Source organism: Nerophis lumbriciformis, linkage group LG01 (assembly GCF_033978685.3).
Source record: "Nerophis lumbriciformis linkage group LG01, RoL_Nlum_v2.1, whole genome shotgun sequence".
Taxonomy (NCBI): Eukaryota; Metazoa; Chordata; class Actinopteri; order Syngnathiformes; family Syngnathidae; genus Nerophis; species Nerophis lumbriciformis.
Genome location: NC_084548.2, coordinates 22,998,282 through 23,020,082, shown reverse-complemented (window position 1 = coordinate 23,020,082; position 21,801 = coordinate 22,998,282). Strand labels below are relative to the sequence as shown.

Here is a 21,801-nt window from a genome sequence, read left to right as displayed (position 1 = left end):
AAATTAGAAATTACTTAGATAAGTAAACAGAAAAGTCTATTAAGTCTATCCAGGTTCGATCCCTGCTTCTGCCATCCTCGTCACTGTCGTTGTGTCCTTGGGCAAGACACTTTACCCACCTTCTACCAGTGGCACCCACACTGGTTTAAATATAACTTAGATATTGGGTTTCACTATGTAAAGCGCTTTGAGTCACTAGAGAAAATGCGCTATAAGTCACTTCACTTCACTTCAAAACAACCCAATGTAAGTTTTGGCGTGGAAAGTATCTGAGATATTTTATTATCCTTGCCCAAATTGGGAAGTACATCCCCTCAGCAGGAACTAGCTAGGTGGAGTACGTCAATAGTGCATGTGTTATGTGTACATATATGTATAGGATAAGCACAGGTAAACACGCCATCATTGTAGTATCAATCTCTGTATATTTATGCATAAGAGTATAACGATGGGAGAGGTTGTTTTTTTGTTTGTTTAGTGTTTTTTTTAAATTATTATTTTAGTGAACAGAAATATAAAGGCAACAGTTTAGTTTTGCTCCCATTTTTTATGAGTTGAACTTTTACTGTAAAATATGTATTCCTCTCAAAATATTGTTCACATATCTGTCTAAATTTGTGTTAGTGAGCACTTCTTATTTGCCTAGCCTTAGGTTGCCCACAATAAAAGGCCACTCTGAAATGTGCAGGGTCTGGGGGCGTCAGAAAAGCAGTCAGTATCTGGTGTGACCGACCACCTTTTAGACTTAGACTTCCTTTTTATTGTCATTCAAATTTGAACTTTACAGTACAGATAAGAAATACATTTTGTTGCATTAGCTCATGGTAGTGCAGGATAAAAAAAGCAATAAGGTGCAGATATAAATAAATAGATTAATGTACAGATAAATATATTGCACTTTTGCATATGCATCTACGTTTATAATTGTCTGTATATTCCAGCGAGTTAATCAATTTTTGGGGGGAAATTGAGGGGATTATTTTAATGCGTTCAAGAGTCTTACAGCCTGAGGGAAGAAGCTGTTACAGAACCTGGAGGTTCTGCTACGGAGGCTGCGGAACCTCTTTCTAGAGTCCAGCAGTGAAAACAGTCCTTGGTGGGGGTGGGAGGAGTCTCTGCAGATTTTCTGAGCCCTGGTCAGGCAGCGGCTTTTTGCGATCTCCTGGATAGGAGGAAGAGGAGTCCTGATGATCTTTTGAGGAGTCCTGATGATCTTTTCCGCCGTCCTCACCACTCTCTGCAGAGACTTCCCGTCTGAAGCACTGCAGGCTCCAGTCCAGACAGAGATGCAGTTGGTCAGCAGGCTCTCTATAGTGCCTCTGTAGAATGTGGTGAGAACGGGAGGGAGGGAGCTGTGCTCTTTTCATCCGACGCAAAAAGTGCATGCGCTGCTGAGCTCTTTTTACAAGAGCCCCGGTGTGAAGGGACCAGGTCATATTGTCAGTTATCTGCACCCCAAGGAACTTGGTGCTGCTTACCATCTCCACCGCTGTGCTGTTGATGAAGAGTGGAGTGTGGCTGGACTGGTGCTTCCTGAAGTCGACGATGATCTCTTTGGTCTTGTCGACGTTCAGGACCTGGTTGTTGGTTCTGCACCAGTCAACCAGATGTTTCATCTCCTCCCTGTAGTCCATGTCGTTGTTGTCACGGATGAGGCCCACTACTATTGTGTTGTCTGCATACTTCACAATGTGGTTAGTAGTGGACCTGGCGTAGCAGTCATGGGTCATCAACGTGAACAGCAATGAACTCAGGATGCAGCCCTGGGGAGAGCCGGTGCTCAGGGAGATGGCACTGGAAGTGTTGTCGCCCACTCTCACAGACTGGGGTCTGTCTGTGAGGAAATCAAGCAGCCAGTTGCATAGGGGTGTTAGGGCGATAGGCAAACTGGTATGGGTCGAATGTGGGGGGAAGTCTGGAGACAATGTATTCCTTTACCAGCTTCTCGAAGCACTTCATTATGATGGGGGTGAGTGCCATGGGGCGATACTCATTGAGGGAGGAGATTGTGGGTTTTTTAGGCACTGGAATGATTGTGGCTGTCTTAAAACATGGTGGTACCACAGCCTGGGTCAGCGAGGTGTTGAAGTTGTCTGTGAGAACCCCAGCCAGCTGGTCTGCACATCCCTTAAGCAACCTGCCCGGAATGTCATCAGGTCCCGCTGCTTTCCGGGGATTCATCTCCTCAGGGGTTTCCGGATATCCGCTGTGTCCAGGTTGAGCGGCTGCTCATCAGGGCGAGGGATTGATTTCCTGACCGGAGTGGTGTTAAGTGCCTCAAACCTTGCAAAGTGGTTGTTTAGGTCGTTAAGGAAGCTGATGCTGTTGTCACAGGGACGGGGGGGCAGCTTTATAGTCCGTGATGACCTGTATGCCCTGCCACATTCGTGTAGTGTTTGTGGGGTTGTCGAAGAAGTCCTGCACTTTCTGACTGTGAGCACGCTTTGCAACCCTAATGGCACGGTTCAGGTTAGCTCTCGCTGTTTTAAGTGCTACCATGTCGCCACATTTAAAAACCTTGTTCCGAGCCTTCAGCATTGCATGTACCTCACTGTTCATCCAGGGTTTCTCGTTGGCCCGTGTGGGGATGTTCTTGATCACACTAAAATCCTCCATGCACTTCTGAATGTATGCGGACACAGACTCTGCATACTCCTCCACACATGTGTGATGATTGTTGGTGGCGGCTGCCCTGAACATTTCCCAGTCTGTACTTTCGAAGCAGTGTTGTAATGCTTCCATTGCTCCCCCTGGCCAGGTCCTCACCTGCTTTACTGTAGCTTGCTTTCTGATCAGCAGGGGCTTGTATGCAGGAATTAGCATCACAGATAGATGGTCTCAGGAGCCGAGGTGGGGGCGGGGTGCAGCTTTAAATGTGTGCTTAATATTGCTGTCTACCATGTTCAGCGTGCTTCCACCCGTGGTTGCAAAATTCACATATTGATGGAAATGGGGGAACACAGTTTTCATGTTAGCTGGATTAAAGGCCTACTGAAATGCGATTTTCTTATTTAAATGGGGATAGCAGGTCCATTCTATGTGTCATACTTGATCATTTCGCGATATTGCCATATTTTTGCTGAAAGGATTTAGTAGAAAACATCGACGATAAAGTTCGCAACTTTTGGTCGCTGATAAAAAAGCCTTGCCTGTACCGGAAGTAGCAGACGATATGCGCGTGGCGTCACCGGTTATGGAGCTCCTCACATCTGCACATTGTTTACAATCATGGCCACCAGCAGCGAGAGCGATTCGGACCGAGAAAGCGACAATTTCCCCATTAATTTGAGCGAGGATGAAAGATTCGTGGATGAGGAAAGTGAGAGTGAAGGACTAGAGGGCAGTGGGAGCGATTCAGATAGGAAAGATGCTGTGAGAGGCGGGTGGGACTTGATATTCAGCTGGAAATTACTAAAACAGTAAATAAAGACAAGACATATATATACTCTATTAGCCACAACACAACCAGGCTTATATTTAATATGCCACAAATTAATCCCACATAACAAACACCTCCCCCCTCCCGTCCATATAACCCGCCAATACAACTCAAACACCTGCACGACACACTCAATCCCACAGCCCTCCCCAAAGTTCATACAGCACATATATTTCCCCAAAGTTACGTACGTGACATGCACATAGCGGCATGCACGTACGGGCAAGCGATCAAATGTTTGGAAGCCGCAGCTGCATGCGTACTCCCGGTACCGCGTCTGCGCATCCAACTCAAAGTCCTCCTGGTAAGAGTCTCTGTTGTCCCAGTTCTCCACAGGCCAATGGTAAAGCTTGACTGTCATCTTCCGGGAATGTAAACAATGAAACACCAGCTTTATTATCCGGCACGACAGTCAGGGGGTGCATTCTACGGCGGGGGTGCGTTATCCGGCACAACACCTGCCGCAATACACCGCTTCCCATCTACAGCTTTGTTCTTTGCTGTCTCCATTGTTCATTGAACAAATTGCAAATGATTCACCAACACAGATGTGCAGAATACTGTGGAATTTTGCGATGAAAACAGACGACTTAATAGCTGGCCACCATGCTGTCCCAAAATGTCCTCTACAATCTGTGACGTCACGCGCAGGCGTCGTCATACCGAGACGTTTTCAGCAGGATATTTTGCGCGAAATTTAAAATTGCACTTTAGTAAGCTAACCCGGCCGTATTGGCATGTGTTGCAATGTTAATATTTCATCATTGATATATAAACTATCAGACTGCGTGGTCGGTAGTAGTGGGTTTCAGTAGGCCTTTAAAGTCCCCTGCCACGATAAAAACTCCCTCTGGATGTGTAGATTGCAGTTCATTGAAGGAGCAGTACAAAGCATTCAAGGTTTGTTTGATGTTAGTACTGGGAGGAATGTACACTGCTGTGAAGATCATGGCACTGAATTCCCGGGGTAAATACAATGGCCTGCATTTTATAGTTAATAGTTCTACTTCGGGAGAGCTAGAATAGAATAGAAAGTACTTTATTGATCCCTGGGGGAAATTCAGCACCACAGTTCGCTCACAATAGACAATAAATACTATACAGCATTATTCACATGTGAATAATATAAATACAGTCTATTATACAGCATTATTCACATGTGAATAATATAAATATATTATACATATATTCTACATTTAAGTGCAGTCAAAAAGGAACATATGCATTATACAGTCTGGTGGCTGTCGGTATGAAGGACCTCCTGTGTCATTCCGTGTTGCATTTTGGGAGTCTGAGCCTTCCACTGAACGTGCTCATTCTCTCCGCCAGGTCCGAGTGTAGTGGGTTGGTGGTGTTGTCCATAATGGCTAGGAGCTTTGCTAGACTTCTCCTCTCTGACGCCACCGCCAGAGAGTCTAGTTCCACTCCCACCACGTTACTGGCCTTCTTTACCAGCTTGTCCAGCCTGTTTGCATCCCTCGCTCTCAGTCCGCTGCCCCAGCAGGCCACGGCGTACAAGAGGCACTCGCCACCACCGACTCGTAGAACATCTTCATCATCTTTGTACAGACGTTGAAGCATCCTAGCCTCCTGGGGAAGTAGAGGCGGCTCTGTCCCTTCTTGTAGAGTGCCTCAGCGTGTTTTGACCCATTCAGCTTGTTGTCGATGTGTACTCCGAGGTATTCATAATCCTCAACCATGTCCACATCGACCCCCCTGATAGAAACAGGGGTAGCCGCAGTACTCCTCCTCCTTCCCAGGTCCACAACCAGCTCCTTGGTCTTTGTCACATTGAGCTGGAGGTGGTTCTTTCCACACCATGTGACAAAGTCCTCCACCAGTGCCCTGTATTCCTCATGATCACCATCCTCAATACACCCCACTATCGCAAAGTCATCAGAAAGCTTCTGAAAGTGGCAGGACTCTGACTGATAGTGGAAATCGGTGGTGTGGATGGTGAAGAGGAGGGGAGAGAGGACTGTGCCGTGCGGGGCCCCGGTGTTGCTGACCAGTCTGTCAGACACACAGTCCTGCAGTCGCACGTACTGTAGTCTGTCAGTCAGGTAATCAACAACCCAGGACACCAAAGGGGCCTCCACCTCCATCGTCTCTAACTTCACACCCAGTAGCCCAGGCCGTATGGTATCGAACGCACTGGAGAATTGTCCATAGTAACATGGTTAAAATCCCTCGAGATGAGGATGAGAGCCCGGGTGCTTGGTTTGGAGTCTGGCTATCGAGCTGTGGATGACGTCACTCGCAGCTGCAGCGTTTGCAGAGGGGGGGATGTATACTGTCATCATGATAACATGCGGAATCTCCCTGGGCAAAATATATGGTCTGAGTCCTACAGCTAACATCTCTATATTCGGGTCACAGTCGCGCTCTTTTATAGTGATATGACCGGAATGACAATATTTCTTATTAATAAACAAAGCAAGCCCCCTTCCTTTCCGCTTGCCGTTGGTTCGGTCCCGATCAGCGCGCACCGTTTGAAACCCGTTTATAGAGACGTTACTATCCGGAACATCGTCGTGCAGCCACGTCTCAGTAAAACACATTAGGCTACACTCACGATATTCTTTCTGACTACCGGCAAGCACCGACAACTCCATCCATCCATCCATTTTCTACCGCTTATTCCCTTTGGGGTCGTGGGGGGCGCTGGAGCCTATCTCAGCTACAATCGGGCGGAAGGCGGGGTACACCCTGGACAAGTCGCCATCTCATCGCAGGGCCAACACAGATAGACAGACAACATTCACACTCACATCCACACACTAGGGCCAATTTAGTGTTGCCAATCAACTTATCCCCAGGTGCATGTCTTTGGAGGTGGGAGGAAGCCGGAGTACCCGGAGGGAACCCACGCAGTCACGGGGAGAACATGCAAACTCCACACAGAAAGATCCCGATCCCGGGATTGAACCCAAGACTACTCAGGACCTTCGTATTGTGAGGCAGATGCACTAACCCCTCTGCCACCGTGAAGCACCGACAACTCATCCATTTTATTTGTCAGAGACCGCACGTTACCCATGACGACGGAAGGAAGATATGGTCTTTATCTCCTTCTCTCCCTCCTCGCTTCAGCCCTCTTCTGTCTCGAACGTCTCCCTTTCCCTCGACAGCCACGAGAACCTCCATTAGTTCTTTTTAGCTCCTCCGGGATCTGGTTAGTTAGCTGGATGCTAACAACTGGTATCGCTATCAACTGTTCCCTGGTGTAGATAAAGGAGCCTCTCCACTGTTGTTGTCCGTCTGAGCTCTTCAGTAGTGTCCCCACCGTCAGTAGGACGGACAAAACACTTCTAAACTGCATGTTTAGAAGGGCACGACTAGATAAAAAGTAAATGTAGAGTAAATGTAAGTATAAAAAAGTACAAAGCGAACAAAGACAAAAGACAAAGACGGAGCGAACTGCATGCGCACATGAGACTATCTTCCCATTGTTGCACCAGTTGTTGTTGATGTATATGCAAACACCACCGCCTCGGGATTTACCAGTGAGAGTGCTGCTTCTGTCCGACCGAAACATAGTTAGCCCCTTGATGCCTCGTCCGGAACAAATGGTTTTAGCCACGTGTCTGTTAGAAATATGGCGCAGCAGTCCCTCATCTCCCGTCTTGCATTTAAATCCAGCTTCAGGTAGTCCAGTTTGTTCTCCAGGGAGCGGACATTTGAAAGCAAGATGGAAGGAAGCGGTGTTCTGTGAGGATTAGCTTTTAGCTTTGTTGTTAGCCCCGCTAACAACAAAGCGGGGCTAACCACTACATCCCCGTTTCTGCTTCCAATCACACCGCTTACGTCTCCTCCGTCGACGGTCCCCGCTGGTACTTGACTCCGCTGCTTCACAGGCCGCTGGATGTAGCCGGCGTAGTATTCCCGTGCTACCGATGAGGTCCAGCGTATACGCATCTTTTGGTCTAAAACTGTGTGATTTATTTACATCTAAAATTGTCTGGCGGTTGTATGTTACTATGGAGTAACTATGCTGGAAGTTAACTTTGAAATTTACAGAATTAACCGATATATTTGACAAAAAAGTTCCATTACTACCACAAGCCTCTGCAGCTGCAGCCGAGCAGGGCGCCGCCATCTTGAGGACATATTTTTGCAGTGCAACACACCTCCTTTGCATAGAGTTGATCAGGTTGTTAATTGTCGTCTGTGAAATGTTGGGCCACTCCTCTTCAATAGTTGTGCAAAGTTGCTGGTTATTGGCAGGAACTGGAACACGCTGTTGTATACACCAATCCACATCATCCCAAACGTGCTCAATGGATGACATGTCCGGTGAGTATGCTGGCCATGCAAATACTGGGATGTTTTCAGAATGGTCTACAGAAAACAGATCCTTGCAACATGCTGCAACATGAAGTGATGGTATCGGGTGAATGGCACAGCAATGGACCTCAGGATGTCGTCACGGTACCTCTGTGCATTCAAAATGCCATCAATAAAATTCACTTGCGCTTGTTGTCAATAACATACGCCTGCCCATACCATAACCCCACCCCCACCATGGGCCACTCAATTCGCAATGTTGACATCAGCAAATCCATCTCCCATACGACGCCACACACGCTGTCTGCCATCTGCCCTGAAAAGTGAAAACCAGGATTCATCTATGAAGAGAACACCACTCCAACATGCCAGACGCCATCAAATGTGAGCATTTGCCCACGAGAGTCGGTTACGACGATGAACTGCAGTCAGGTAGAGATCCCGATGAAGACGACAAACATGCAGATGAGCTTCCCTGAGACGGTTTCTCAGTTTGTGCAGAAATTCTTTGGTTATGCAAACCAATTGTTGCAGCACGCTCACCACGCTCCCTCAAAACTTGAGTGGTCTTTTAAAGTTAAAAGTTAAAGTTAAAGTACCAATGATTGTCACACACACACTAGGTGTGGGGAGATTATTCTCTGCATTTGACCCATCACCCTTGATCACCCCCTGGGAGGTGAGGGGAGCAGTGGGCAGCAGCGGTGGCCGCGCCCGGGAATCATTTTGGTGATTTAACCCCCAATTCCAACCCTTGATGCTGAGTGCCAAGCAGGGAGGTAATGGGTCCCATTTTTATAGTCTTTGGTATGACTATGATTATTATGGGCAGCCTAAAGCACAGCTGTGCAGTAATCATGCTGTTAATCAACGTCTGATAGGCCACACCTGTGAGGTGTGATGGATTCTTTTGACAAAGAACTAATGCTCACTAACACAGATTTAGACTGATTTGTGAATAATATTTGAGAGGAAAAGGTATTTTGTGTACATAATAAAAGTTTTAGATCTTTGAGTTCATAAACAAATGTGTTGCGTTTATATTTTTGTTCAGTGTATACATATGACATTCACTATAATTATTGTTTATTTTTGAGAAAAAAAAATCGGGGACAATGTTAAAAGACAATATTTTGTTAAATCATTGCAAAAAAGTATATACATATATACATATAAAAGAACAGTGCACCAAAACGCATTAGGCTTGTGTGGTGAATATACTAAAACTGATCAACAAGATTTTACTAATTTACAAAGCTAAACGTTTTTCAACTGTCAGGAAAAAAATATTTGTTAGACATACCCTTTACTTTTGCAGCCTTTGCTTTGCAGTCAGAGTCAGTGTTGTACACAATAAAGGAGAAGTCTGTGGTTGTTTTTCTTTTCCTGTGTTAATCCAAAAAGTATTCACAGCGCTTCACTTTTTGCACATTTTGCTATGTTACAGCCTTATTTTATTTTAATTTTTATTTGCAATTAAAAAATATATATATATATATGTATATATATATATATATATATATATATATATATATATATCACATGAACAGTACATAAGTATTCACAGCCTTTGCCATGAAGCTTAACAGGGAGCTCAGGGACATCCTGTTTCAACTGATCATCCTTGAGGTGTTCCAACAGCTTAATTGGAGTCCGCCTGTGGTAAATTCACACACACACCCGTCTACATAGAAGGTCCCACAATTGACAGTGCATGGCAGAGCACACACCAAGAATGAAGTCGAACAAATACTCTGTAGACCTCCGAGACAGGATTGTCTCGAGCCATAAATCTGGGCAACGATACAGAAAAATATATGCTGTCTTAAAAGGGTACTGCACTTTTCATTGAATTTTGCCTATTGTTCACAATCCCTCTGAGAGACAAGAACACGCGTCTTTTTTTTTTTTTTAAGATCCTGAAGATGATTAACACTTTGAAGACCCAGCTAATGGGAGTCACCATTGTAGCCTTCAAAGCCCTCTAAAACAACGTTTTAAACCCTACATCAAACCTTTATGCATATGTATAAAATCTATATAATTGCCCTGTTGTGATATCTGAGCCGAGGATGTCGTTTTCACTTGTGCTGCCCTTTGAGACATTTGTGATTAAGGGCTATATATGAATGTTGTCTGTCTATCTGTGTTGGCCCTGCGATGAGGTGGCGACTTGTCCATGGTGTACCCCGCCTTCCGCCCGATTGTAGCTGAGATAGGCTGCAGCGACCCCAAAGGGGTCGCGGTAGAAAATTGATGGATGGATGGATGGATAAGTAAACTTCGATTGAAACTGTGATGTTGTATTATGCAGCCCAGTCAACTGCATTTTTTATGCTGTTTTGCAAGACCAGTGTCACGTGACTTCACTTGACACATCATTGGCTGGTTCTGAGACAGGATCGATTGCTTTAGCCTTATTTTACAGGAAGTGAGTCTTGCTTTTTGAAGCAGCAAATTTTTCGACACTGAATTTTTATACAAATAATATTTTTATACTAAATCTTTTCCCAATAATTTTTTATACACAATTATTATTTACGCTGAATTTTTATACACTGAATTTTAAAACACAGAATTGTTTTTTAAAGAGTTTGTTTTTTCAATTAAATTATCAGCATAAATTGATGTACAAAAAATTCAAACGCAAACAATTCATTTACATAAATTCAGTGTCAAAAGAAAGCTTTTTTGGTCAGTGTTAGTGTCGCTTGTAATTTCTGGAAGAATTGGAATGTATTTTAATGTGATTCTTTGGTGTCGTTTATAGAGCTGTTAATTAAGTGTGTAAAGAACAAAGATTTGAAGAAGGTGAGTGTTCTAAATTCTATTCATCTATTGTTAACTGAATCTTTACTGTTTTCATTTAAGTATTCAATCACCATTTTTCCACAGTTTATTGCTTTCCTTTATAATTCTTAATTTGATCTTGTTTTGCGGGGAAAAGCTGCAGGAGCTGCATGAGAAGGGGTGTGACCTCACTTGTGTTGACCAATGTGGTTGTAGCCTGCTGCACCATGCCGTTAATGTGGGAAGCAAGGAGATGGTCCGCTTCATTCTTGACAATGGTACTGTATCTGTGGTGACACACCTCGGGCAAGTCACATTTCAATACAATATGTTCAATATGTCATCTGTTTGATTTTTCAGCTTCAAGTGACCTAGTTGATGTGACAGAAAAGATACAGTAGGTCCATGTTGGCTTTTATTTTACAAGTATTTGATTTATAATCTTTGTGTGTGTATGCGTGCGTGCGTGTCTGTGTGTGTGTGGGTGTGTGTCTGTCAAATACAGTGGTACCATACTGCCCTTACTGCTCTGTCACTAGTAAGAATATAATGGCAAATTTCCCTGGACATTCTCACTTTCCCCAGTGGGGTGTAGTGTGCTGTTTTCTTAAGGCAGTCGTACTGGGCTTGATACCTGCCCCAGCATTGTGTCAGGAAGTTTTGCTAATTTTGTTATTTTGATTGTTAGATTTGTAATTTTACACTTTCGAAAAAAATATTGAACAATGTATTTCTCATGTGCAGCTGGGATATGTTCCAGTCCCCCACAACCCTGAGGGAGACAAGCTGTGGAAAATGGGTAGAATTCCTTTTAGTACAAAACATCCATCAAATTAATTCAAGTTTGATTAAAAGGTTAAAAAAAAAAGTATAACATAATTAAATAACTGTGGAAACATTTCGTAATCGGTCATTTCGTAATTTAGCCAGTGGTCAACCCTGCCTGCAAGTTTCTCTGTTATCAGCAGCTTTTTTTTTTAGTTAGTTAGTTAGTTTGTAGTATTAAAATACATATTTTCATGCTTCATATGCAGGAAGCTGTGCATACACCATGAACTGTTAAACAGGTCGCCACAACAATGTAGATCAGTGTTTCTTAACCATACAGCCGAGACCCATTGTTAGGTCGCTAGCGCTTACGAGCGGGCCACCAAAAATATCTGTTTTTCAGCTGTGGTCTGAATGAGCTTCAGCAGTACACAGGTGTAATACATTTTACTACCACTTCTGGCAGTAATGACAATATTAAATAAACAGATGAAGTCTGGAGCTACAGTCATATAGAAGTTTCTTAAGGGCAGAAATGATGACTACTGTAGTGACAAGGTATTTTCATTTACACTTTAATTGTATTAACAGTTTAGTTAATAATTATATTCATTATTAATTTATTTATTCTAGCACAGCATAATTGTATGTACATGTATTGTAGTCAGTTATTTTTGAGTATCTTTTTATACAGTATATTTAAGTATTATTTTACTATTTATTTCTGTAATCAAACTGACCTACTGTAGGGCTAAAGTTTGTGTGAAAACAAAACTGTGACGACCGGGTCGCATGGTGATGCGGGGTTTTCGTCTCTCAGGATGCAACGGACTTCGGACACAGCGTGAAGGTAAAAAAATGATTTATTTACGGAATAAATCAGAAGGAACAAAGAAAAGGGTGCTCATAGCACATAAGGTAAAAACTAAAGGTGGCTAGCATTGGAGCTAGCGAGTAACAGAGCCTAGCGTGGAAGCTAGCAGGTACAGAGCAAGAACAAAAGTCGTCTACTGTTGCAAAAAAGCAAACTAGGAAGCAAGACAGACTGACAGGGAAGGCAGGCTTAAATAATAATGTCAGTGATGACAAACAGGTGCGCGTCGGGAACACACGCGGCAGGTGAAAACAATAAGCAGCCATGGCAACAAACTCAGGTGTACAAACAGGCACTCAAGGAGTCCAAAACTAACAATAAACACAAGTGCCTCGAAAACATAAACAAAAATATGATCCGGGCAGCGGATCATAACAGTATCCCCCCCTTAAGGGACAGATTCCAGATGTCCCCTGGAAAAACTAAAACCCACCAACTATAAGAAAGTTCAAGAGTCAAGGGAGGGTGGAGGGAGGATTTGGCGGAGGGTCGCCAGGCCACGTGTCCCCGAATCCACCGGGGACGAGTCAGGTGGTGGCGGCGAATGGAACGCCGCTGCCGCAGGCGAGGCGGGCGACCACGGAACGGCCACATTTGTGTGGCCGCCGAGAAGGTGGGCGTGAGTGGCGCCAGAATTTCAGCAGCCGGAGAGTTATATGACAACGTCCTGGGCGTCGCTGCTGTTTGCGCCACTGGCGTCCATTCACTGACCAAAGCTGCTTGCGCAGCCAGACCACTCGAGGTCGCTGAGACGACGATGAGGGCGAGGAACGTGGCGGCGGCCTGGGAAGGCCCACCGGAGACGAGGAGAAAGCAGACGTCGCCGTGGGAGCAGGAGGAGTCGACGTCGCCGTGGGAGCTGGAGGAGTCGACGTCGCCGTGGGAGGAGTCGACGTTGCCGTGGGAGCAAAAGGAGTCGACGTTGCCGTGGGAGCAAAAGGAGTCGACGTCGCCGCGGGCGCAGTCGCCGTCGCCGTGGGCGGAGCAGGCGGCTCGTCTGCCGGCGTGGGCGGAGTCTGAGGCGCAGGCGGAGTCTGAGGCGCAGGCGGAGTCTGAGGCGCAGGCGTCCGGGCTGTCGTCGTTGCCGTGGAAGCAGGTGCTGGTGCGGGAACCAGCCTTGGAGCAGGTGCTGGTGCGGAAACCAGCCTTGGAGCAGGTGCTGGTGCGGAAACCAGCCTTGGAGCAGGAGCTGGTGCGGAAACCAGCCTTGGAGCAGGTGCTGGTGCGGAAACCAGCCTTGGAGCAGGTGCTGGTGCGGAAACCAGCCTTGGAGCAGGTGCTGGTGCGGAAACCAGGCTTGGAGCAGGTGCTGGTGCGGAAACCAGACTTGGAGCAGGTGCTGGTGCGAGAACCAGATTTGGAGCAGGTGCTGGTGTGAGAACCAGACTTGGAGCAGGTGCTGGTGCGAGAACCAGACTTGGAGCAGGTGCTGGTGCGAGAACCAGACTTGGAGCAGGTGCTGGTGTGAAAACCAGACTTGGAGCAGGTGCTGGGCGTGACTTTGGCGGAGGTGGCCTGGCCGGGGGTTGCGGCTTAGCACGCCAAAGGACTGGTGGTGGCGGCCGGGCAGAAGGTTGCGGCTTAGCACGCCAAAGGACTGGTGGCGGTGGCCGGGCAGGAGGTTGCGGCTTAGCATGCAGAAGGACTGGTGGTGGCGGCCGGGCAAGAGGTTGCGGCTTAGCATGCCGAAGGACTGGTGGCGGAGGCCTGGACGGAGGTTGCGGCTTAGCACGCCAAAAAACTGGTGGCAGTGGCCTGGCCGGGAGTTGCGGCTTGGCTAAACGCAGTTGTGCCACCCCATTAGCACAGTTCCCAGCACTAGCCCCCTCCTCAAGACGCGGATACCAGACGCGCTCGTTGCTGTTTGGAACCGTCTTCAGGGGTGGGTGGAGAGAGGTCAGGAGAAGGGCATAATCCTCCCCTTTAAATTGTCCACATTGTCTATTCATCTCCCCAATATGGGACTGTAGGGACGACCAGGAGGGAGAAAACAGAGGAGTGGGCGGAGCTTGAGCCATAGGGGGTGGGGCCAAAGTAATTGGGGGCGGAGCTTGAAAATCAGAAGGTGACTGGGACTGACTAGACTTATATTTAACGAAAATGTCCTGATAGTGTTTTACTGTTGAATTAAAGTCATTTGGAGGCGGCTGACAGAAAGAGTTGACTGAATGTAAAAAAATGTCTTTGTCTATGACGTCATCACCAGTGGACGGGATGACGTCATCCGCGCGGGTCTCCAGCTGACTGACAGCCCAATCGGTGAACTGCTTGGCAAAATGAGTGATGGGATTACCAAACATCGGCAGAGGGGAATCCTGGGCTGCTTGGCTGTGTTCCGGAGGGAGAGATTGCGGGAGTGGCGCGTCTCTGTCGCGAACCGAAGCCGTCTTGTGAGACTTCCGCCTTCGCTGACGCGTGCGAGCGGGCTGAGAGCCCAGATGGAGTCGATCGGGACCAGAACACCTCCAGGTCCCCAAATCATCTCGTCATCTGGATTACAGCGGAGTGTCTCTGCCTCCATCGCTCGGAGGACCATCCACGATGCGGGGTTTTCGTCTCTCAGGATGCAACGGACTTCGGACACGCGTGAAGGTAAAAAAATGATTTATTTACGGAATAAATCAGAAGGAACAAAGAAAAGGGTGCTCATAGCACATAAGGTAAAAACTAAAGGTGGCTAGCGTGGGAGCTAGCGAGTAACAGAGCCTAGCGTAGAAGCTAGCAGGTACAGAGCAAGAACAAAAGTCGTCTACTGTTGCAAAAAAACTAACTAGGAAGCAAGACAGACTGACAGGGAAGGCAGGCTTAAATAATAATGTCAGTGATGACAAACAGGTGCGCGTCGGGAACACACGCGGCAGGTGAAAACAATAAGCAGCCATGGCAACAAACTCAGGTGTACAAACAGGCACTCAAGGAGTCCAAAACTAACAATGAACACGAGTGCCTCGAAAACGTAAACAAAAATATGATCCGGGCAGCGGATCATAACAAAATCTTTGTAATTTACACATGCTCTCATATCATTTGACAAAGATGTAAACTGTAAGTAGGTTATATATTATTATTGAATATGATTAAAATCCAGAGTAAAATTACCAATTCAGTATTAATATTTGAGTAGGTCCCGTACCCTTCTGTAGTGGCAAAGTTGGGCCTAGTGGTCAAAAAGTTTAAGAGCCCCTGCCGCAGTATTGTAGCAGTGCTACGCTCATATTGCTTCACGAAGTCAACTCCACAGACACCTCACTGATGTTTTTTTGATTATTTAAATGAATATCATCAATGAATATTCAATGAATATCAACCGTTCTTCTTCTCAGCACTGTCCCATCACCCCCGCTTTCCTCAGACCCATGGTTGGAAAACAAGTATGTCTTGTTAGTTATTAGCTAATGCTAGTGAGTCAGCCACCGGATATATTGGTTGGATCTTACAGGGTTCACTGTGGCATTCCCTGTGCTAACTAGCTGTGGGGATGCCCGTAACCCTAATTTTTGCTCGCAACCTAAAGCATAATAATTAGTCAGGAAATAGTTTGTAAAAACTTGTGAGCTGGGCCACTTGTAAGCCTCGGTACCACTATATTTGTTCTGTCTGTAAAACTGGCTGGTTTATAAGAAGAGTGTAAACACAAGAGACTAAAGGCTGGTACACACATAAAGATTCTCTGAATCTTAAATTATTTTTTTGTATCGGTTACATAACCCGCACACAAAGATAAAAAAATCAGGCACTGAGCCTTTTTGATCATTTTGTGTATGCTGTGCATATCATGTCAGCACAGCACACCACACACACAACGATTCTGTCCTAAAACCATGGCTGATGTAAGACAAAATCTTGCATGAGCAAATGTGATCTAAAATTGAAGAAGATGTGTGAATGTTCTCATTCATCCAGGTCATTGTACAAATGTTTTTAATCTCAGGGCATTCACTCGATTGCAACTGGACTGGCTGGTTTGTCGTAGGAGACGTTTCGCCTCATCCGAGTAGGCTTCATCAGTTCATGCTCATACACTTAGATTGTCAAATCTAGTCTTAGACATTGATTGGTCAGATCTAGTTTAGCGGCTGGTGCCCATACCTCAGTAGGCCTCATCAGTCTATGCTCATAGACTTAGATTGGTCAGATCTACTTACTGAGGTATGGGCACCAGCCGCTAGACTAGATCTAACCAATCTAAGTCTGAGACTAGATCTGACCAATGTAAGTCTATGAGCATGAACTGATGAAGCCTACTCGGATGAGAGGCTCATCTGCTAAGACAAACCTAAGAGTCCAGTTGCGATCTATTGAATGCCCTGAGAAGTAGAAGATACTTACAGTAGCAATGACCGGAACACACAAAAGCAGGCAACATGGAAAAGGACATATGAGAGGAGGGAATGAACGTGGTCTTGGGATTGTTATTGACAGGAAAATCCCAAATTACAAAAAAGACTTAAAAAAATAATTGAAACAGCGTGAACACAGACTTTATAATCTACTGAGCGAGCTTGAGGTGAGTTTTATTTATTTTGTCTGCTGTTGTTACCGTAGCAGGCCTACTTTAAAAGGGTTAGTTGTCTCAGAGATTTTTACATTATTACATTCAGCTCGCTTCTTGATTGACTACTGTCTGTACCACGTCAAAATTCACACTGCGATGGCAATTCACACTGTTGGCGTTCCCCGCAGACATGAAAAGTGTTGGTCGTGAATATTGAACACGATTAATAGCTATGATTGTCGGCCCTGACCCGTTTTGGAGCCAATTATCGGGACAAAATCACTCATAATCTTAAAGACATAAGATAATCAGGCATTTGCTGTCTATGGTCGAAAGCGGAAAAATCGGAACAAAAATGTTTGGATTGTCTTTATGTGTGTACCTCGCTTAAAATAATAGCAGTAAGGTTATATGGCTCTCATGCTGCCTCTGCTCTGCTACAGCGGTGAAACAGTTCTCCACCAAGCTGCTTCATTGTGTCACAGAACAATCTGCCATTATCTGGTGGAGGCAGGAGCCTCGCTGATGAAAACTGATATGCAGGTTAGTTTAAAAAGTCATTCTATAATACCTTATACTCTACTCTGGCTACTATGGCTGGACGATTTTATAGATTTTGCGTTACATACAGTCGTGGTCAAAAGTTTACATACACTTGTGTAGGACATAATGTCATAGCTGTCTTGAGTTTCCAATCATTTCTACAACTCTTATTTTTTTGTGATAGAGTGATTGAGCACATACTTGTTTTTCACAAAAAATATTCATGACGTTTGGTTCTTTAATTTATTATGGGTCTACTGAAAATGTGACCAAATCTGCTGGGTCAAAAGTACACATACAGCTACATACATTATCCATTTTGGTGATGTAGAAAAGTTACAATCAAATCAAATTAGCTTCATGGCATGGCCTTAGAAACACGACAATGGGAAAGTCAAAGGAACTCAGCACAGATCTGAAAAAACGAATCATTGACTTGAACAAGTCAGGAAAGTCACTTGAAGCCATTTCAAGGCAGCTTAAGGTCCCAAGAGCAAATGTGCAGACAATTTGTTTGTAAGTATAAAGTGCATGGCACAGTTTTGTCACTGCCACGATCAGGAAGAAAACGCAAGCTATCACCTGCTACTGAGAGAAAATTGGGTCAGGATGATCAAGAGTCAACCGAAAATCACCAAAAAGCAGGTCTGCAATGAATTGGAAGCTGCTGGAACACAGGTGTCAGTATCCACAGTCAAGCGTGTTTTGCATCACCATGGACTGAGAGGCTACCATGCAAGATAGGAAGCCTTTGCTCCAGAAGACAAAGATAAGACTTTCTGGAGGAAAGTTCTGTGGTCAGATGAAACAAAAATTTAACTGTTTGGCCACAATACCCAGCAATATGTTTTGGATGAGAAAAGGTGAGGCCTTTAATCCCAGAAACACCATTCATACCTACCGTCAAGCATGGTGGTGGTAGTATTATGCTTTGGGCCTGTTTTGCTGCCAATGCAACTGGTGCTTTACAGAGAGTAAATGGGACAATTAAAAAGGAGGATTACCTCCAAAATCTTCAAGACAACCTGAAATCATCAGCCCGGAGGTTGGGTCTTGGGCGCAGTTGGGTGTTCCAACAGGAAAATTACCCCAAAGATTTGTCAAAAGTGGTAAAGGAATGGCTAAATCAGGCTAGAATTAACTCTTGTGTTGTCCTCATTTCCTGTATACACCCCGTGTCCTTCGGGTCAAAATGACCCGTCTTCACTAAACCCCTAATATAAGCTGCTTAATTGAATTTAAACACCAAATTTCATCTTGCTTGAAGAAACAACTGGTCATTCACCACAAAATGTGTGAATAACTTGAGTTTTCCCTCTTCACTTCATTTCTATAGCTTAAGAAAAGCAAAAAAAAATGTGCGTTTTGAATGCATTTTTATTCATCCCAATGACTCAGTTTCTTTCTTTTCTTTCTCCAGTGAACAATTGTAGACAATGTACAATACAAAAATATGAAAAATAACATAACCCATTCAACTAATTAACTAAGCCTAATTGGCAGTATGCAAGTGCGCAGCCTTTGCAGATATATTTCTTACACCTGCAGCGCACAGTATGTGTTACAGTCCTTCTTTTGAGGGCATAACTGACATCTCTTCCTCTTACTTGCCCTAGCTGGGGAAGTGGCTGTGGTAGCTGGATCCTCAGGTTGATCAGGAGCTCCTGCAATCTGAATAGCTTTTACAACTGCTGTTGAGGCTTCTGTGCGGGGCACATGCTTCCTTCTTTCAATGAGTGGAATTACAAGTGCCTTTCCCAGCTTCTCAAGGAACACCCTCTCGTTCTGCTTACGAGACATCCAGGTCGGGTTGATCTCTCTCTAAATCACAAAGGCATTGTAGGAGGAAACATCAATGATGTTGTGGAAGATGACCAGGGGCCAGCGGGCAGTCATCCTTCTGCAGCTGTATGTTCCAATCAACTTATCTAGGTTGTCCACACCTCCCTTGTTGCGGTTGTAGTCTAGGATGATGCTGGCTTCCTGTCCTCACGATACATTGTCCCAGACCTCTCTTATAGCTGCAACTTTGTCTGTCACACGTCTTGCTGGTCTTGACTCACGGTCATCAAATCGTATCAGTCTTGAGTAGGTGTGAAAGAGTTTGAGTGGCATTGTGGCTCGGAAAATTGGCCTTCCACTCTCTGCATCCCATAGACTAGTTGCAGCCCCACCTCAGGACCTGTATACACCGGCTAAGATTAGCAGCCCTAAGTAGGCCTGCAGGTCAGTCTCATCCATCTTTTTCCAGCTGTCTCCATATTTGCGAAAACTCTCCAAATTTGTCATCTCCAGGATTATTTTTTCAATTGCTGGTGTGATAAACAGGTAGAATGTAAAGACAATGTCATTGGCATGAGAAACGGCATACCTTGTGGGTCCTGGGGTCATTGTTATGATGTTTTGTTCTGCATGCCTGCCTTGATGGTTATATGCTGCTGAAGACCATGTTATTTTGCCATTTTTTGAAAGGAAAGTCTCTTTCAGCTTCAGGGTTTTCTTCTTCTGAAGATGATTAATCATGCTCTGGATTGTATTCCTCCCTATCTTTTTCTTCTGATACATCCTCCACTTCCTCTTCTGAATCAGAGTTGTCTGCTGGACATCTGAAAAAATCAACTCTAGAGCCTCTTCAGCGGTATAACGCACACTCATTGCTTCAGCACAGACAGAATTCGGGGCCCTGTGATCTGCAGCACCTTTATGATCTCTGGAAAGCCACAGAAAAGGAGCTCTGCTACTGATGGACTATAACAACTAAAACATTTTAACATTCTGTGATGTATAAATAACTCTGTGACTTTGATTTCAACACTTTGTGACTCACGGGTCATTTTGACCCGAAGACCACCTTTGTAAATGTTTTTGTACAGCTTACATGGAAATGTGAATAAAAGCAACATTTCACTTTTTCTACTGTTTGTGCCAATCTAGGAAAAGTCATAAAATTTCAAGTTAAAAAAATATCGTTTAGGGAATTTTTGGGGGATTTTTAACACAGTGGCGGGTCAAAATGACCCAAGGACAACAGGAGGGTTAAGGTTTTAGAATGGCCTTCCCAAAGTCCTGACTTAAACCCCATTGAGAACATGTGGACAATGCTGAAGAAACAATTCCATGTCAGAAAACCAAGAAATTTAGCTGAACTGCACCAATTTTGTCAAGAGGAGTGGTCAACAATTCAACCAGAAGCATGCCAGAAGCTTGTGGGTGGCTACCAAAAGCGCCTTATTGCAGTGAAACTTGCCAAGGGACATTGCTGTATGTATACTTTTGACCCAGCAGATTTGGTCACATTTTCAGTAGACTCATAATAAATTCATAAAAGAACCAAACTTTATAAATGTTTTTGTGTCAAACAAGTATGTGCTCCAATCACTCTATCACACAAAAATAAGAGTTTTAGAAATTATTGGAAACTCAAGGCATGGGGCGGCATGGCGTAGTGGGTAGAGCAACCATGCCAGAAACCTGAGGGTTGCAGGTTCGCTCCCCGCCTCTTACCATCCAAAAATCGCTGCCGTTGTGTCCTTGGGCGGGACACTTCACCCTTTGCCCCCGGTGCCACTCACACCGGTGAATTGAATGATAGGTGGTGGTCGGAGGGGCCGTTGGCGCAAATTGCAGCCACGCTTCCGTCAGTCTACCCCAGGGCAGCTGTGGCTATGAAAGTAGCTTACCACCACCAGGTGTGAATGTTTGATGGGTTCTACATGTAAAGCGACTTTGGGTACTTAGAAAAGCGCTATATAAATCCCAGTTATTATTATTAAGGCAGCCATGTTCTTTACAAGTGTATGCAAACATTTGACCACGACTGTATCTATATTTCTTTCCCAAGAAAGTATTAATTTTGTAGGCCTAAACACTTTAAACTACCTAGCTGAGAATGTTACATTCAAAGTTAAAACTCAGTTACTTTGTTAGTGACTATTTTTACAATGAGGTAAGTAAGTTACCTACTCATTTACATTTTGGGAGAAGTCATTTGTAACTGTAACTAATTAGCTCAGTTTTGGTCTCCTTTCTGGTCATCTTTGGTCTGAATCATTTAGGAGTTTATTGCAAACTTCAGACAGGCATTTGTTATTAATGGATATCTTGTTGAGTGTGGTCCCACCTCCTGAGCTCCTCCCAAGTAGTTTGGGCTAGTCCAGGGGTCGGCAACCCGCGGCTCCGGAGCCGCATGCGGCTCTTTGATCAGTCTGATGCGGCTCGGCCGCATACTTGCCGACTCCCCAGATTTTCCCGGGAGACTTCCGGATTTCAGTGCCTCTCGCAGAAAACTCCCGGCTTAATATTCTCAGATTTTAACCCTTAAAATAATAATAAGGGCGTGCCATGATGGTACAGCATTTAGCGCCCTCTACAATATGTACAAACAGCGTGCCAGCCCAGCCTCTTATTGCTTTCATCTTCTACTTGCACACGTAAGCGACAGCAAGGCATACTTGGTCAACAGCCACACAGGTTACACTGACGGTGGCCATATAAAACAACTTTAACACTCTTACTAATAATGCGCCACACTTTGAACCAAAACCAAACAAGAATGACAAACACATTTCGGGAGAACATCTGCACCTTAACACAACATAAACACAA

General features: G+C 44.9%; 1 protein-coding gene across 7 annotated transcripts in view; it reads left to right on the top strand.

Annotated features, from left to right (window-relative positions):
* LOC133617401 (diacylglycerol kinase zeta-like) overlaps window positions 1–21,801 on the top strand; it is a 301,272-nt gene that overhangs the window by 270,268 nt on the left and 9,203 nt on the right. For 5 of the 7 annotated variants that reach the window (XM_061977350.2, XM_061977363.2, XM_061977357.2 and 2 more), the window contains 5 exons: window positions 10,497–10,537; window positions 10,674–10,794; window positions 10,877–10,913; window positions 14,365–14,750; window positions 17,097–17,196. In XM_061977350.2, the coding sequence (XP_061833334.1) occupies window positions 10,497–10,537; window positions 10,674–10,794; window positions 10,877–10,913; window positions 14,365–14,750; window positions 17,097–17,179 (668 nt within the window). In that variant the 3' untranslated portion in view covers window positions 17,180–17,196. The remainder of the gene's footprint in view (window positions 1–10,496; window positions 10,538–10,673; window positions 10,795–10,876; window positions 10,914–14,364; window positions 14,751–17,096; window positions 17,197–21,801) is intronic. The other 2 variants (XM_072913045.1, XM_072913049.1) reach the window with 2 other exon arrangements.